The 18,259-nt window shown below is 44.7% G+C and overlaps 1 protein-coding gene across 9 annotated transcripts in view; it reads left to right on the top strand.

Moving 5' to 3' along the window:
- Positions 1 to 18,259, top strand: part of CDH4 (cadherin 4) — a 795,473-nt gene that overhangs the window by 659,541 nt on the left and 117,673 nt on the right. For all 9 annotated transcript variants that reach the window (XM_053394415.1, XM_053394416.1, XM_053394417.1 and 6 more), the window contains one exon: positions 8,246 to 8,418. In XM_053394415.1, coding sequence (XP_053250390.1) covers positions 8,246 to 8,418 — 173 coding nt within the window. The remainder of the gene's footprint in view (positions 1 to 8,245; positions 8,419 to 18,259) is intronic.

Consider the following 18,259-nt stretch of genomic DNA (forward strand, 5'->3'; position numbering starts at 1 on the left):
TGGGTGGAGCAATGGATGTTTCTTTTGCCTTTGCGCAGTTTCCTAGGCTGCATTTCAGTCACACACACACTGGCAGAGGAATGGGGGGGGCGCACCACCCCCGACACCATCCGGGAGCAGGTACCATCGTGGCCGCCCCTGGACATGTGCCGCGCACTCCACCCCCACTGCACCGGGTGCCACGCCCTCGCAGACAGTGCAACACACCCCCAGGACACATGCCACGCCCCTGCAGGTGGCACACATGCCCCTGGGCATGCACCAGCCACACCCCCGCCTGCTCTCTGCCCCCCGGTGCCAGAGCATGCAGCTTCACCACTGCACACACAAGTCAGATGTTCCTACACATATACAGTCATACCTCGGGTTGAAGTAGCTTCAAGTTAAGTATTTTCAGGTTGTGTTCCGTGGTGACCCAGAAGTAACGGAGCACATTACTTCCGGGTTTCGCAGCTTGCACATTCGCAGATGCTCAAAATGACGTCACACGCATGCGCGGAAGCGGCAAAACGCGACCTGCGCATGCGCAGACGCGCAGTCACGTCTTATGTTTACTTCAGGATGCAAACGGGGCTCCAGAACGGATCCCGTTCATATCCAGAGGTACCACTGTACACACAAAGATAGAGTTCTCAAACCAATCAAGGAAGAGGTATTACTATAGCCAGGCAAATGCACTCAAAGGGGGGCAGTGCCAGATTAAACCCTGTGGAGACCCCTAGGAAGTCAAAATATCGGTCCGGGGGGGGGTCTTACAAATTATCTCCTAATAAGTTTTTGAAAGCTTTGTATCTGGAGGTTCCTTGTACACACTCTCTAGTGGGATAACATTGATCTAAGAAAGCTTGATTGTAATTGTCTTTCAAGATCAAATCAATAATATTTCGATCAGTTGTCGCAGGGCCCCTAAACGGCATGGGGCCCATCAGCTGGTGCCTGCTCTGCCTATTTGGTAATCCGGCACTGAAAGTGGGGCATGGGTGGGGTTCCCCCCGCCCCAGTCTCACAGATGCTACTGCAGTGTTAATTCAAGTCAGACTCCTTGGCACACGTCCTATTGCAGAGACCTATTTTTATAACAATCAGCATCAAGTGAGAGCAAAAGACAAGACAAGCTCAATCAGGCCAGTAGTCTAGTCCAGGAACTTGCTTCCCATCATGATCAGTAAGATGCCTCTAGGAAGCCCATGAGAAAGAGGAGAAGGCCATAGGCATCTCCTGTTGTGGTTCCTCAACAAATGGTATCTAGTGGTACATACTTCCCCTAAATGTGGAGACTCCATATAATCATCATGGGTGAAATCAATGGGTAGAGCTATTCGAGGGCTTCCATGTAAAAGAATATGTGTAATGCATCCCCCATGCCAGTGTGAATTCTGGAAACCACAGAAGGGGGGGTATTCCCTCCTGGTCAATAAATCACTTCCTTTGCAATTCAGGAGGGATGAGGCAATATATCCATTTCAGTTTCTCTGTTTCTCAGTTTTGTCAGTCTTACATTCAATTCTTCACATTGCTACATCAGGCTGTGAATTCTTGTCAGGGGTCCTTGTGAAAACTGATTGTTATTTTAATGCGAATTTCTCCTCATCTGATATATGAAATTTTGCTTGATATACAAGCATTTTGGCAAGCACCCTTCACTAATATAATGCATTTCTGCAGGCTTCTTTCACTAACATGCATTTTTCGCACTTTTCACCCTAATATACACAGTTGATTGTATATTACATGCCTGGCGAACTGCAGTGCAAAATTCAGAGCCATGCGAATTTTTGAAGGGTTCCTGTGTTTTGGTTTGCATGTTGATTCGGAAAGTGCAAATTAGGTAGGTTCGTTTTAAAATGTGAACTGAATCAAATTACTCGCCCCCCCATCCCTACTCTGAGCAAATCTGGAAAACTTCCTTGCGGATAGTGAGAGACAACTCAGATACCAACCCTCAACTTTTGCCTCCCCTCCCTCTTGCAATATGGTAAGTTTGTGAAAATGTGTGGGGAAAGCGAAGAGGAGGAAAACAGAACTAATGAAAGATCTGGCACTGAGCCACTCAAATCTGAATCACAAGTGGAAGTGGATATGCATATGGCTTTTTTCCCCGTTGGAACTTTCTAGAAATCAGTTCTGGCACCTTTCAGGTGGGTGCCGTTGCCATTTGAAGGGAACGAGGAAGGTGTTCATGGTGAGTTCTGGCACCTCTTTTTCTGGAAAAATAGCACTGTATACGAGAACACTGTAGAGTTGGAAAAGATTCCAAAAATGGCAACCAAAATGATCAAAGTTATGGAAAAAATATCATGGCAGATAAGGCTATCAATGACTACTAGCCAGGATAACTATGCTCTACCTCCATGGTGAAAGGCAGTAATGCTTCTGAAGACCAGTTGCTGGAAATTATGAATGGGGAGAGGGCTCTTGTGCATGGGTCCTGCTTGCAGGTTTCCCACAGGGATACGGTGGGCCACTGTGAGACCTGGAGACTGCTCTAGATGGGCCATTGAGCTGATCCACCAGGCTCTTCTTATGACCTTAGGACTCAGGGATTGCTGAACTGGAGTTCATTTCAGAACCCATTACATACTTGCGAAGCTCCTCTCCCACACTCAACTTCTGTCCTTTCCCCTCAAATGCTCATAAGCACACTATCCGTTCCGCAAAACATCACATATTCAGGAGGAAAAATCGCCAGAAGGGAAACTTTCCATCAACGGAAAGACATTATTAGCTCAGGTTAATGAAGATCTAATATAATATGGCTGTTACTACACGTCTGCCCATAATGATTGAATTTTTTTTTCTATGGGGGAATGATTAAATTAACTATCGTGTAGTTCGGAAATTAGACCGAAAAGGTTAACCAACCTTTAATGATTTGGCAATAATAAGAATTTATAAACATAAACTGTAAGGTGCAGCTCAGTAAAGAATAATTATCACTGTTTTATGTTTAGATCACAGCACTAGACAAAGTGTTGTTGGGGAAAGGTTGTACATTGCTTGGAGGCATAAAGAGCAAAGTGGAAGGGTTTTTAGACGAGGGTTTGGCCTCTTGATAAATGCCCCATTACCTCTCTGTTTTAACATGCATTAAGTCTAACTAATGAACATCAATCTTGCTTTAACCTAGCTTGGTATAATGGCAATTCTAATGCAGCTATAAAAATAAAGCTTTTGGGTGATAGCTGTTCAAAGAGTTTAGAACTTCAGAGGCGGTCATAATTCCACACTGCATGCCCTTGGGTCTTCCTTCCATTTTGGACACATAATTTTTGGCAATTAACTTACATTAATGACGAAAATGACAAGCATTCTGTGGGTCAGGCACAGCCCTGCTTCGCCAGTGCTGCTGGCCAAAGGAAGGAGCTGTGGTTGTGAAACTATCACAGCCATCCAGAATAAGCCTTTGTCCTTATTACAGAAATTAATATTGTCCTCATTCCATAAATTAATACTGTGCAGCTTGAAGCACCTGGAAGTACAATAACGGACTCATTTTGGAATAAATCATTTTCCAGACTCAGAAAAATGTTATTCAAACTTTTAACTGCAGAACTTTCTTCATAACAGAATTAAAATTAAAATGATACATCCAAAACATTCATACCATGGGTAGGCAAACTAAGGCCCAGGGGCCGGATCCGGCCCAATCGCCTTCTAAATCTGGCCCACGGATGGTCCGGGAATCAGCGTGTTTTTACATGAGTAGAATGTGTCCTTTTATTTAAAATGCATCTATGGGTTATTTGTGGGGCATAGGAATTTGTTCATTCCCCCCCCCCAAAATATAGTCCCGGCCCCCCACAAGGTCTGAGGGACAGTGGACCGGCTCCCTGCTGAAAAAGTCTGCTGACTTCTGATTCATACAATGTTTTGTGCTGTCCAGCACAGGCTTAGCATTTTAGAAAAGATGAAATAATCCCCTAGATCTTGTTCACATGTACTTTGAACAAGGCAGGTGTCCCCCATCTTATATCTGTGCAGCTGGTTCTTCTCGCCTAAGTGTAGAACCTGATATTTGTCCCTATTTAAATCCATTTTGTTAGTTTTGGCCCAGTTCTCCAATCTATTAAGGTAATCTTGAATCTTGATTTTGTGTTCTGCCTACTTCACAAGGTCATCGTGTGGATAAAAGCCCAGGGGAATGACATAGCATTCCTCCTGATCTGGAATAATAATAATAATAATAATAATAATAATAATAATAATAATAATAGGAATCAATGCTAGATCCATCAAATGTGGCTTTCAGCAGGTGCCAGGAGAGGCAACAGTCAACCAGGAAACCTTTTCAGCTCATCGACCAGAGCTTTGGCAGTTCTCATGTTAGTGGGAAATGTCAAGAGGCGAACACTGATCAAGACCAACCCATTTAGAAAGAAAAATAAATGTTTGCCCGTTACCCCCTTGAATTCAAGAAGGTCATTTATCACTTGAGCGATAAAGGTGCTCTCAGGAAGAGCACTTAGATTTCGGAAACGGCATGTGCACCCTAATCCACTCTTGAGTTGCAAGACAGGAGCATTGCCCCAAATAGGGATTTTGTCATGCTTGAAGTGGCTTTCGGTACATCCGGTGTAAATCTAGACTAATGCAAATGCAGAACATTTCTTTAAATTAAAAAAAAAAGTGTTGCTCTTTCATCACAAAGGTTGGAGAGGCGCCAAAGGAGGTGCCAGAATGAGAATATCAAACCTAGGCTTGTAGTGCCTGGAGCGGCGAAGTATTAAAAGTGGCACTGAAAGAGTTGTGGGAAGGAGGAGTGAACAGAGCAGGGGGAAAGAGTGAGTGTGGGGTGGAATGAAAACAGAGAGAGGCACAAGTCCCTTCCCGATACATCAAAGGATAGTGGAGCAAGATAAATGGCTCCCCATCCAGGGCATATGGATACTAGAATAAAGGAGGAACCTTCACTAGGGATGGGGAAGAAATCTGATTCTGTTCACATTTAAAGGCAAGCCTACTTAATTCACCCTTCAAAATTTGTGCTTCTCTGAATTTTTCAGTCCACTTCTCCATCCAACTAATGTACACAAGGATGCATACCAGAGGGTAAATTTCACCATAAAATACCTATACTGGTGAAATTATCGTACCAAACTGATAAACGGGAAATTCATTTGCAAAATGGGTAAAGGTAAAGGACCCCTGATATTTAAGTCCTGTCGCGAACAACTCTGGGGTTGCGGTGCTCATCTTGCTTTACTGGCTGAGGGAGCCGACGTTTGTCCGCAGTTTTTCTGGGTCATGTGGCCAGCATTACTGAGCCGCTTCTGGTGAAACCAGAGCAACGCACAGAAATGCCATTTACCTTCCCGCTGGAGCGGTACCTATTTATCTACTTGCACTTTGACGTGCTTTCGAACTGCTAGGTTGGCAGGAGCAGGAACCGAGCAATGGGAGCTCACCCCATCATGGGGATTCAAACCGCCGACCTTCTGGTCAGCAAGCCCTAGGCTCAGTGGTTTAGACCACAGCACCACCCGCATCCCTTGCAAAATGTGTACTTTGGTCAAAAACCACATGCTAAAATATTTCCATTAGGAGAAATTCACATTACAAAATGCTGATCAGTGAAAAAAAAATGCAAACTAATATGGAGAGCTGAACTGAAGATTGGAAAAATGAGAAACCGAGAGAACCCAAAATGGACAGATTCAGCCATCGCTATTCCTGATATATCAAATTATGGGAGGAACAAGGAAAGCAGTGGCAGGTGGCTAGATGGAATGATCACAGTGGTCCCATCTCCTGCACGTAGGAGAGGATTAAACCAGTAGGAGTGCTGAGGAAATCTCAGTTTCAATAGACTGCAAAAGTAGATAGAGAACTAGTGAGTGGTCCTTGCAGCTGTGTCTTAAGACGCCATTGCCCATGTTACTTAAATGGGGTGTGCTTTGTTCCTAACTACTTAAATAAGCCATGGTGGAAGTGCATGGTGCTTTGTATAGGAAGCTGGGTGACAAAGAAGTTTTCGTCCAAGCATAAAAATTGGGTAGGGGGGAGATGTGTGTGTGTGTGTGTGTGAGAGAGAGAGAGAGAGAGAGAGAGAGAGAGAGAGAGAGAGAGAATGACATGAATAGTGTTTCTCCCTTAGGGAGAAAGTTATGGAGCATTTACCTGGGCACAAAGCATCCATTTCTCAGGGAAAGGACAAATGGGTGTACATAATAGTGTAAGAAGAGCTCTGTCTAGTTAGTCCAGCACCCTGCTCTCAAAGTGGCTGACAATGTGATTATGGGATGTTGCAATGCTCCGCAGCTGGTATTCAGAGACATATTGCTTCCAAAAGTGATGCTAGAGCATAGCCATCACACCTTCAGGTCATCGATGGCCTTATCCTCTGTGAAAATCCCTGCCCTGCTAAGATGTCCAAGATTATTATTATTATTGTAATTTAGATTTTATCAAAGATTGTTTTGTGATACAAAACAAACAAATAAACAAGGGGAAGTACATATAGCATCTCCACTTTAAATTCATAGAGTCATTTTTCACAGCTCATTTACATTCGGTTTGAGACACTATTGTCATAGACATTGGGGGAAATGAGAGGGGAGAGGGAGGGTTGGGGTGATGACCTTTGCATAGTGTTTGTGCTGGGGTTTTGTGTCAGCGTCTCGCGGGCAGGTCCTTTATTTATGTAGTTATTTGTTTTTATTGGCATTGTGAGAGATTGGAAGGTCCAAGGCTTGGTTTGTATTTGGTTCATTGTCCAACTGGGTTAACCCCATGAGCCCCAAGTACAAAGAAGACTCCATTAAAAGTCCCATGTGAGATAGGGAGATGTGGTCACCTCTGATCTTCAATTTTGAGTACCATTAAGGGCTGCAAAGTGAGCAAACCTGACACATGCAGCACAATTGACTATTGTGCCAGTGTGGTGTAGGAGAGCCAGTGTGGTGTAGTGGTTAAGAGTGATAGACTTGTAATCTGGCGAACCGGGTTCGCGTCTCCACTCCCCCACATGCAGCTGCTGGGTGACCTTGGGCTAGTCACACTTCTCTGAAGTCTCTCAGCCCCACTCACCTCACAGAGTGTTTGTTGTGGGGGAGGAAGGGAAAGGAGAATGTTAGCCGCTTTGAGACTCCTTCGGGTAGTGATAAAGCGGGATATCAAATCCAAACTCTTCTTATTGTGCCCGTGCATGTTCATTTCAGTGAGGCTTGTGCAAAATAACTGCTCAGTGTATTGTGTCCCTTATCAACTATAGCAGGCACGCCCAACAGGTAGATTGTGATTTACCGGCAGATCACTGGGCGTCTGTGGTAGATCACTGGAAGATCACTGGCTCCCCCCAAAGATGCTCAACAAGTTTGGGTCTCCTAAAAGAAACTTTGATCTCAACCACATAAAACAGGGCTTTCCCTTAAAAAGCTCAACAACTTTGAACCCCCCCAATCTTTAACTCTGTGAGTAGATCACAGTCTCTTGGGAGTTGGCCACCCCTGAACTATAGCATATGAGCTGGGGGGGTCCTTCCAGGCAACAGACTATCTTGGAAGGTTCTGGCAACTCAAACCCTGAAGCTTTCATCTCCAGCTTCTTTGTGGCTTGTTCCTTTCAGTGCACTCCAGTACGATAGCATTCCCTACGTGATTCAGCCCAGGGATGTTTGATGATTTCAGCTGCTTTCAGCCTGCAACCTTGCTGCCTCTGTAAATTTCTGGGAGATAAGTTAAGTACGTTTTTTTGTGTGCTCAGGAAAGTGCTCCAGGTTAATGCAGCAGCTCTGCCTGCCATCTCCATTGATATTCTTGTGTGAATACCATCTTTTTTGTTGTGGTGGTGGTTGTGAAAGGTTAAATGGACACTCCGCTAGTGAGCCACGTTTCCAAGCGCTGCCAAAAATGCCGCCCCACTTTCACAACCCCTGTGGAAGTGGGGCAGCATTTTGTTGGACGCAGCAATGCTTCTGAATACCAGTTGCTGGTGTTAACTCTAGAAGTGTACACTTGATTCTGACCAAACTAAGCCTCCTGATGTATATTGTGCTTCAAAGACCAAGATGGCAATTTGCAATTCAATAGCCTCCCATGTGATTTAAAGTTAAACATTCACGTATTGGCTAGCAGAGAACAACAACAGTTAACATCAGTTAATCAACCAATCAAGGTGCTTAGAGAGCTCTTCCTGATCTTCTTTAGCTTCTACGGAATCTTCCAGTTAAACCCTTTCATCAACACATACAGGCATACTCCATTTCAGATGGTGATTGATTCTGTTGTCATTTCCACCTTGTGTGAAGGAACCTACGTGATGACAGTGACAGCCAACGATGCAGATGACGTCACTACAGCCAACGGGATGGTGAGGTACCGGATTGTGACGCAAACCCCTCAGAGCCCATCACAGAACATGTTCACCATTAACAGTGAGACTGGAGACATCGTCACGGTGGCTGCTGGGCTTGACAGAGAGGTAAGAGTTCAATGGGAAGCAGAATGAGCATGCATGATGGCTTCTCATCACTGGGGTGGGGGACTTTGCCTCCAACGCTTGCCTTGGTACCCAAGGAGTATGTCAGGAGTGCTCTGATGGTGTTTCCTGCTTGGCGGGGGGTTGGACTCGATGGCCCTTGTGGTCTCTTCCAATTCTATGATTCTATGATTCTAAGTAGCAGCTCCAACAAGCCTAGGCACCTCTTACCCTAACTTAAGTTTATTTAAGTTAGGGTAATTTATCTGAACTAAATATTCAACTCTTGGAATGCATCTGGGAACCCCTGAGGCGCCTCTGAGTTGAAGCAGAGGGGACATTTGCAGAGGAAAATCAGTGGGCGGGAGAGGGTCTCTTAACCCTTTCTCCCATGCACTGCTTTCCCTCCTGCAACTCCCCTCCCAGCCACTTTCTGCTTTTGATATGACAAATGTGTATCCAGAACCACAGTTCCAGTGTGGGCAAGGAAGATATTGGTGTGATGCTACAGAGAGGAACTGACTGGTAGGGGATGGGTTAAACACATCCTCCCCTGTGCTGCATCTCCACCATACGCATGAACCATTAGATCTCAATCTAAAGTCTTTCTGGGACGCAGGTGGCGATGTGGGTTAAACCACAGAGCCTAGGGCTTGCCGATCAGAAGGTCAGCGGTTCGAATCCCCGTGACGGGGTGAGCTCCCGTTGCTTGGTCCCTGCTCCTGCCAACCTAGCAGTTCGAAAGCACGTCAAAGTGCAAGTAGATAAATATGTCAGGAGTGCTCTGATGGTGTTTCCATACTGGCGAGAAGGTAAACGCTGTTTCCACGTGATGCTCTGGTTTGCCAGAAGCAGCTTAGTCATGCTGGCCACATGACTCGGAAGCTGTACGCCGGCTCCCTCGGCCAGTAAAGCGAGATGAGCGCCACAACCGCAGGGTCGTCCATGACTGGACCTAATGGTCAGGGGTCCCTTTACCTAAAGCCTTACTCCGAGTCCCTCCTTTGGGGGAGGTTCAGAGTCTGATGACAGATTCAAGGGCCTTTTCAGTTGCAGCTCCAAATTTGTGGGATGTTCTCCCCAGTGAGTTCTGCCAGGCACCTTCCCTGACACCTTTTCTGTGTCAGGTGAAAACGTACCTTTCCTCCAGGCTTTTGATCAACTATGATGGTGTCGTTTGCTATAAATGTGCTGCCAAACCCTTATGATATTGTTGCTTGAGGGAAGCAGGGTTGCTTTGTGTATTTTTATATGAATCGCATGTGTTTTTGCATAAATAGGTTTATATAGTATTATTATTTTATTAAAATTTGTATCCTGCCATTAATCAAAAAGATCTCAGGGCGGTTCACAGAATAAGGGTGGCCCGCAGAGTAATATATTTTTAGTTGTGCTTATGTTTTTAAATGGGTTGTGAGTCACAGCTAGTGACTAGCAAGTTTCATAAATTGTGAAGATGACAAAATAATGGTGTTGATGATGGTCACGAACCCCCCCCCCTTTTGCAGCATAGAGCTATGGCTGCAAGACATGTACTGACTGTGCCAAACTTGCTTTTCCTGCTTGAAAGTGAAGGGTCAGAGAGATCAGGAGGAGACTCTGCCTCTTCTGGCACTGACTGCAGTAACTTTCAGAGTCCTGCCTCCTTCTTTGAAAGCCATGGATCTAAAGTGCCAAAATCTAATGTGCGGGGAGACACCAGTCATAATGCACCCCCCCTTTCTTCCCATCCTTGCAAGCTGCCTCAAAGCCTCCTAGTTCCCAAGGAGAGGCAGCTGCCCAAACTCTTGCTCCTCCACCCTCCCTGCTTTTTCCTTTCTCTGCTCCCGCCCTCCCCGCACCAGTGTTTCTGTCTGTTTCTTTCAAACACCTCGGGCTGCCTTTTTCTGCTCGGAGGCTGCATAAAGGCTTTAAGGATTCCGGGCTGCTTTGACACATCCCCGCCAAGCCTCAGAGCGGAAATCCTTGAACGCCGCCTCTGAGCAGAAGGAAGGTGGCCACTGGTGAATTCAGAGAACTTGAGGGAAACATTGACAGCCAGTCAGCAGCCAGCAGTGGGGGACCTGATGGGCCGTCAAAAAGATTTGGAAAGAGAAAACAGGAGGGGTGCCAGGTGGAGCTGGCATGGAGCTCTCTGGCTTGCCTGAAGCAGACTTGTCAGCTACAATTGACCCTTAGGCAGCAGAATCGGCTCGCGTTGGGTAAGTCAGTTGGGTAGGTGGAGAATGTTAAAGAGGCTGCGAGTGTCAGTGACTGAACAGAGCCTGAGAAAATTGCTTCCTTCCAGACAGGGCAATTGAACAAAGAAGGTCGTAGCTCAGTGGAAGACCTGCTTTGCAAACAGAAGGTCCCTGGTACAATCCTGGGCATCTGCAGGTTAGGGCTGGAAGGGACCCCTGCCTGAACTCCTGGAAAGCTGCTGTCAGTCAGTGTAGACAAAGCTGAGCCAGATAGACCAATGATTTGACCCTGACCAAGTACAAGGCAGCTTCCTATGGTAGTAGGAGGCTTACTGTCACTACTTGGAACAGCAGCCACAGAAAAGCTGAAGGTGTTGCTCTTCATTTAGCAAGGCTTGGGAACAACATTTGCCTTCCAGCAGAACATTATTCTGGACAATGGCTTTGAACAGATTGATTAATTGCAGGTTAGAAGCTGCAGAATCTGTTACATATTCTCCATTTCCCCAAGAGGTGAGAGCTCCCAGTGGACAGCATGGCTGTTTCCTTTGCACAAGAAAGGAAAAATGCACCTATATGTGCAAGGCACCTATATGTACAGTGGTACCTCGGGTTACATACGCTTCAGGTTGCATACGCTTCAGGTTACAGACTCCGCTAACCCAGAAATAGTACCTCGGGTTAAGAACTTTGCTTCAGGATGAGAACAGAAATCGTGCTCCGGCGGCGCGGCGGCAGCGGGAGGCCCCATTAGCTAAAGTGGTACTTCAGGTTAAGCACAGTTTCAGTTTAAGAACGGACCTGCGGAACGGATTAAGTACTTAACCCGAGGTACCACTGTACACAGGAGCATTTCACCACCACTTATGGTCTCCCCGATACGGTTCATTCATCACCTGGGACCCTTCTCTGATTGCCTGGGCCTCAGGGGGAAAAGCTGGTGTCAACTTGGGGCAGGATGTTTTATGTTATGGCATCCACCTTCTGGAATGCATGAGATCCATCAGGCCCCAGGTGGTTGAAGAAGACCTCATTCTGTGTTATCTTTGTGCTGATGTAATTTGTTGAACATGTTGGGCATTGTTAGCTTCCTAATTTGAAGTGATATCTGTGAGTTGGGCATTATCTTTTCTTTATTCTGCTTCTGCTAGTCGCTTTGCTTTGGAGAAATAGGTGGGATTGAATTTTTATGTGTAAGTAAGGAATGAATGATGTCACAGCCTAATACAGTGGTCTACGTTTTCTGCTCTAACTGGAGATTCCAGAAATTGAATCTGAGACCTTTTGCAAGCAAAGCATCTGTTCAACCATTGATCAATAGGCATGTTTACATGGTAGAGCAGGGGTTGGCAAACTTTTTCAGCAGGGGGCTGGTCCACTGTCCCTCAGACCTTGTGAGGGGCCAGACTATATTTTGAAGGGGGGAAATGAACAAATTCCTATGCCCCACAAATAACCCAGAGATGCATCTTAAATAAAAGGACACATTCTACTCACGTAAAAACATGCTGATTCCCGTACTGTCCGCGGGCCAGATTTAGAAGGTGATTGGGCTGGATCTGGCTCCCAGGCCTTAGTTTGCCTACCCATGTGGTAGAGCCTCAGAGAGCAATGTGATCAGTACACCGCCAGTACTAGCTAACTCTAGCTAGAAGCTTTGTCTCTTCCAACCTCCTTGCCTTTTTTAAAAAACTCTCTGCTCTTCATTACCTCCTATCTCTCTTTCCCAAATCGAAACACGAACCCATTCTCCCTTCCTTCAGATGGAGAAATGCCACCTTCTTTAAACCCTGATGGGTATCCCATTTAAACTCACAGAGAGATCCCCAGCTGTCAAGAGGCCATCTTGCAGCAATTACCTCCCATTGATGAAACATCACTAGAGCATCTGGACTTCCGGGTTAGCACCATCGACTAATGGCGGATTCCCTCCGAGCTCCGGAGGGAATCGGCTCCGCAGGATTTGGGTCTTGCCGCTGCGGCGACGCGGGGACCCTCAGAAATCACAGGCGCTGAAGCCTGTGAACCTGGTGACTCGGCGGGCACCATTTGCGCCCCCCCGACCCGCGAAGGAGCCTTTTTAAAGGCTTCGGAACGGGGGACGGGGCGAGCGGCGCGGTGCTGAGAGTCGACTGCTTCTCCTGCGGAGTGAAGCCGCATGCCATGGTCGGAGAGCGCTGACTTCTTCTTGTGAACAATTGGACTTTAAAAGCAACAACCCGTGAGTAGTACGGAAATTGGATTTGCAAAGAATTTTTTTTTTTTTAATTAGGCACGATCGGGGAAGGCACAAAAAGGAAGTCCGTCTCCCCGTCTTGTAAATAATTTAAAGCAAGGACTAGTTAACTAAGGTCGAGAGAACTTCTTTTTCTTTATTGGGTAAAAGACATTAATTTCACGATTTGGCAGTATAAGTAATTTTACTGGAGGATAAGAGCTAATTTTGAGAGCTGAAGTGCCACCCCCCCGGACCCGGGAGTGATCCGCGAGAGAGCCTGTTGAGGAGATATAGAAGAGTTTGACAGCTGTCAAATTAGCTGTCAAGAAGGAAAAAGAGAACTTTGTTTCTGCTGTCTCTGCTGGATATATTTGTTACAATTTGGTTATATTTTGTTGAAAACAAGGAAGAACTGATACAAACTAACTTGATTTTTGGATTTGAACTGGAAGGAAGATTAAGTAACCAAAATCCCTCTAGAGGGGGTTTTGGGACATTACAAGAATGGCTGAAGGAGGAAAAATTCAAGCTAAATTGGACAGAGTTTTTCTTCTCTTGGGAAAGTTACAAGGCCAAATTGATGTTTTGGCTACCAATGTTGCAACTCTGGACTTAACAGTAAACAAATTCATTGAATTTGATAAGGATTTGACTCAGGAAGTTCATGCAGCTGGACAAGAAGAGAAACTTGAGAGATTTGAGAGTGTGGAGAAAGAGATATATGTTGTTTCTGAGGAAAAGGAAGGAGGAGATGTAATGTTGCAGATGACAAAGGAGAGCCAGAGGCCTGACATGATGGTTACAAAGGAAAATAAGTACTGGATGATGAAAATCTGGTCTGAATTGGAGATTGAAGAATGGAGAGATCTCCTTATGTGGAGATCTGAAGACCTATGGATTACAAATTTGATTAAGGTGGAAGTTGGAGCTTTCGGGACATTTGGACTTAAAAGGAGTAAGAAACAAGATTCGGGCTCCACTTTTAAGTATGGAGGTCTGGCTGGAAGAAACATGGACCCTATTGGGACAGAGCTTCTCCGAGATCTGGTGTTTAATACTAAGAACTACCCAAAAAACCGGCAGAGAGGAATTGAGAGAGAATTAAGAGACTCGGACGTGAGGTCTCCAGGCTGATAGTAGACTAAGACTGATGGACATTTGTTGGGGATCGAAACCGGGAAAGGGTGGGGTGGGGTTTGGGAATCCAAAGGGTGCACAATTATAATCTGTTTTTTATTTTGTTTTGTTATTAGTATGAAAATTGGGGAATTCGTGGAAGGGAATTTGGGTCGACTTTAGAAAAAGGTTTTAAGAATGAGCGCTGATGTACAAATATTGATGTTTATAAGTTAAAATTGGTTTTTCTAAAATGAATTAAATATAAAAAGGTCAAAAATTGGGGATAAGAACTTGTTGAACTAACAATTTGAATTGGAATATAAGAAGGGGAGGTGTGGGGAAGTCAGGGAAATATGTTATTGAAAATACGGATTGTAAACTTTATGTGTTTTTAACTTTTTTGTTTTTTGTTTTTTGATTTTTTAATGTATTAAGGTGGAAAATCTCAATAAATATCTTTTTTTAAAAAAAGAAACATCACTAGAGCATCCTTTGCTATAAACGGTCTGCCTAACAATAGCGGGACAGGGGCTCATGGCTGAACCAGCATTCAGTTTCAAATACTGCCATGCCTTTTGCAAAACTGAATAAAGTCAGGCCCATACTATGGTTGAAAAAAACACTTTAACCCCTTGAAATATTACCTTTGTCTTCAATAAGTAAAGATAGAAAAAGCCACCCAAACTGCAGAAGAAGGAGGGAAGCATCGTATGAATTACTGATGGATTTAAAGCTATATTACCTGGCTCCCATTAATGAGGCTATAGATATGGTGACAGAGCCATGTGTCTATTCACTCATTATGACTGCCCTTAATTGAATGGATCCCCAAAGAAGATAGTGATAATTGGACTATAGTTCTTTAAAAATATATTAAAGGAAGCTGGTTTCGCAGCAGCCTGCTTTAAGCTCCATCCTCGCATGACAGCGTAAAATGCCAAAGTGGGACAAAAGGTTGTCATTTCCATTGAGCTAATGAAGGGATTGTTAGGCAAGTAGGTAGTTTGTAGTTCAGGATGTTCAGATGATATTTCATCAATGGGGGATTCAAAGGTGCATTGAAATAAACATGCGAGTGTAAAAGAAAAAAATTAAGAGGTTGAAAGCAAATGTTGCTGCTGAATCATGTAAAGGGCAAAGGAGAAGAAAGTAGTTTGTTAAGGAATGTTTCAAGATTAAAGAGGAAATGTCAGGCACTGGCAAGCAATATATGGATTAGCAAGGAAAATGCACAGCCAGGAGAAGGAGGGACAGAGGAGTGTTATTAGACATTTTGGTGGAAGGGAATTTTTAGAGCTGTTGCAGAAGGCATACAGAAATATACTAGGAGTGTGCAGATGCCCTGAGATTTGCACCATATCTGTGTCTGTGCATTTTTAAAACATTCCAGTCTGCTTCTGAGTCACACTGTGCTTTCTGCACTTCAATCTGTGTTTGGGGTTCCAAGTTGCTTTGTATAAAATGAGGCAAATCTATTTATTTTTTTAAAAGTCTTTTTGGCCAAAGCGGATAAAATCAACAGGCACAGGAGCTCTTCCAGAGGGAATTAAGGTTGCCAAATTATATACAAGGGGGTCTAAGGGACTTTTTGTATGTGATGTAAAAAAAATGATTCTCTTTCTTCCATAATCTCTTGTGGGTGAGGGGAGCTGAAGTCTGTAGCTTTCTGACTTAAAAATAATCAAGACGTGGCCAAGTGGTTTTTATTCTTATTGTTGTCATTGTTTAAGTTTACAGCTTCGTATCGGCCCCTTTTCTCCCTGGTAATTGGGTTGTATCCACAGTATTCTTTAAAAACAAACAAACCCAGACCCTCCACTGCTGTGCTTTAACAGACAAACAAAACACATTTCAGAGCTCCACATGCAACATTTCCAACAGCTTTCCTTCTTGCCAAGCCCACGGACCTCAATTAAAAAAGAGAGATATATACAATGGCATTGTAGTGGCCAGCTCCACCCTGACTTCCATCCATTGAAATTAAAGCTATTTATTTAAATAGTTGTTTAAACATAGGGAGCCTTTTCTTTGGAGTGAAACTAAGCTACCTCCCTCTCATGTGGAGATACACCCTGTGTATAAAGGTAGGGTTTCTGATCACACTAACATAAGCAAAGGCTGCTGGATCGGGCATCCTGTTCTCACCGTGACTGACCAGATTCCTGTGGGAATCTGTATGCTGCTGGAAGGACTGTATATTACAACTGTATGTATCCTATGACAGCATCTTAAAAAGCAGAGACATCACCTTGCCAACAAAGGTCCGTATAGTTAAAGCTATGGTTTTCCCAGTAGTGATGTATGGAAGTGAGAGCTGGACCATAAAGAAGGCTGATCGCCGAAGAATTGATGCTTTTGAATTATGGTGCTGGAGGAGACTCTTGAGAGTCCCATGGACTGCAAGAAGATCAAACCTCTCCATTCTGAAGGAAATCAGCCCTGAGTGCTCACTGGAAGGACAGATCCTGAAGCTGAGGCTCCAATACTCCAATACCACCTCATGAGAAGAGAAGACTCCCTGGAAAAGACCCTGATGTTGGGAAAGATGGAGGGCACAAGGAGAAGGGGATGACAGAGGACGAGATGGTTGGACAGTGTTCTTGAAGCTACCAGCATGAGTTTGACCAAACTGCGGGAGGCAGTGGAAGACAGGAGTGCCTGGCGTGCTCTGGTCTATGGGGTCATGAAGAGTCAGACACGACTAAATGACTAAACAACAACAACAACATGTATCTTTTAAGCCGTGGAACTGCATTATACTGTCAGTAAAGGACCTGACCCTACCCAAATTATCTGGTGTTTTTGTCTGTTCCATCGGCAACTTCTGCTGGCATGTCGAATTGGCACTCTGCACATGCCCAACACTGTAATTCTATTGGAGGGGGTAAACCATTCCCAGGATTATTTGGAGAAAGCCATGTGCTTCAAACATACTTCAAATGTACATGCTTGCGTACACAGCCTTGGCATTATCGCACCATCATGTCCTCCTGTTTCAATGCTTCACAATCCAGCAAAGAAAAAGTTATCTTAAAAAGAAGCTGTGCAGAATAAACCACAGATGGTGTCATCCCACCTAGGGTTGCAAAGGCAGCACAGCTTGCTCGGGCGAGATTATTCTTCACGCCACTGATACTGACAAACAAAGGGATCTGTATGGGCTTTCTTTGGAGGGATTATGTGGCTTCCAGGAACGACACATGTTAAATTGGTGCACCTGAGCCATGAAACAACTGCAGGGAAGAGAAGCTTCTCAGCTGACTCCCTGAAACAGATGATATCCTTGGTCTTCTTTGTCATGCTATCCTGCAGCTTATGGAGTAAGGAGATATTTCAGAATACTTCATGACAGGAGGAAGGCTGTGAGCTGGGGATGTGGTACAGGACTTGCAGCACAGAGAGCAGATGAAGAAGGATGGACATCTCATGGTCATCTATGCTTTGAAGGTGTGGTAGAGCACCTGCTCCGCATGCAGAAGGTCCCAGGCTCAACTCCCTTCATCTCCAACTAGAGCTGGCAGAGATCCTTGATTGAAATGCTTGGAGAGCATCTGCCAGTCAGTTCAGATCATGGACCAATTGTCTGACTTGGTATAGGACTCACAACACAGCACAACACAACACATGCCTTGCGTGTTGAGATAGACCATCTTTCAAGTTCTCCTTATGGCAAGCTATCACCACATTACTATTAACTTAATGACCACCCCTTATTAAATGCTTGGGGAAACACCCGATGAGTTTCTTGTGCCACCACTTTAATTTTATCTGAGAGTTTGAATGTCTTTGGAGGCACTGAAGAGGACCACAGGCAGCCCTGTTCAGGGAAGTTTTTAATCTGTGATATTTTACTGTATTTTTGGTTTCTATGGAAGCCGCCCAGAGTGGCTGGGGAAACCCAGCCAGATGGGCGGGGTACAAATAATAAATTATTATTATTATTATTATTATTATTATTATTATTATTACCCAAGGTCAAAAGTTGGAGGTGGGTGGAAAGCCCAATGGTAGAGAACATGCTTTACATGCACAAGGTCCCACATTCAATCCCTGGAATTACCAGGTAGGACTGTGGATTTCCCCTGTCTGAAGCCCTATAGACCCGCTGCCAGTGAATGTGGGCAATATTGACCTAGATGAGCCTATGGTCATAGAATCATAGAATTGTAGAGTTGGAAGGGACCCTGAGGATCATCTAGTCCAATCCCCTGCAATGCAGGAAGATGCACCTGTCCCATATGGGGATTGAACCTTCAGCCTTGGCGTTATCAGCACCACACTCTAACCAACTGAGCTATCCATCTGATTCAATATTAAGTCATCTTCC

This window comes from Podarcis raffonei, chromosome 6 (genome assembly GCF_027172205.1).
Source record: "Podarcis raffonei isolate rPodRaf1 chromosome 6, rPodRaf1.pri, whole genome shotgun sequence".
In the NCBI taxonomy this organism is placed as follows: domain Eukaryota; kingdom Metazoa; phylum Chordata; class Lepidosauria; order Squamata; family Lacertidae; genus Podarcis; species Podarcis raffonei.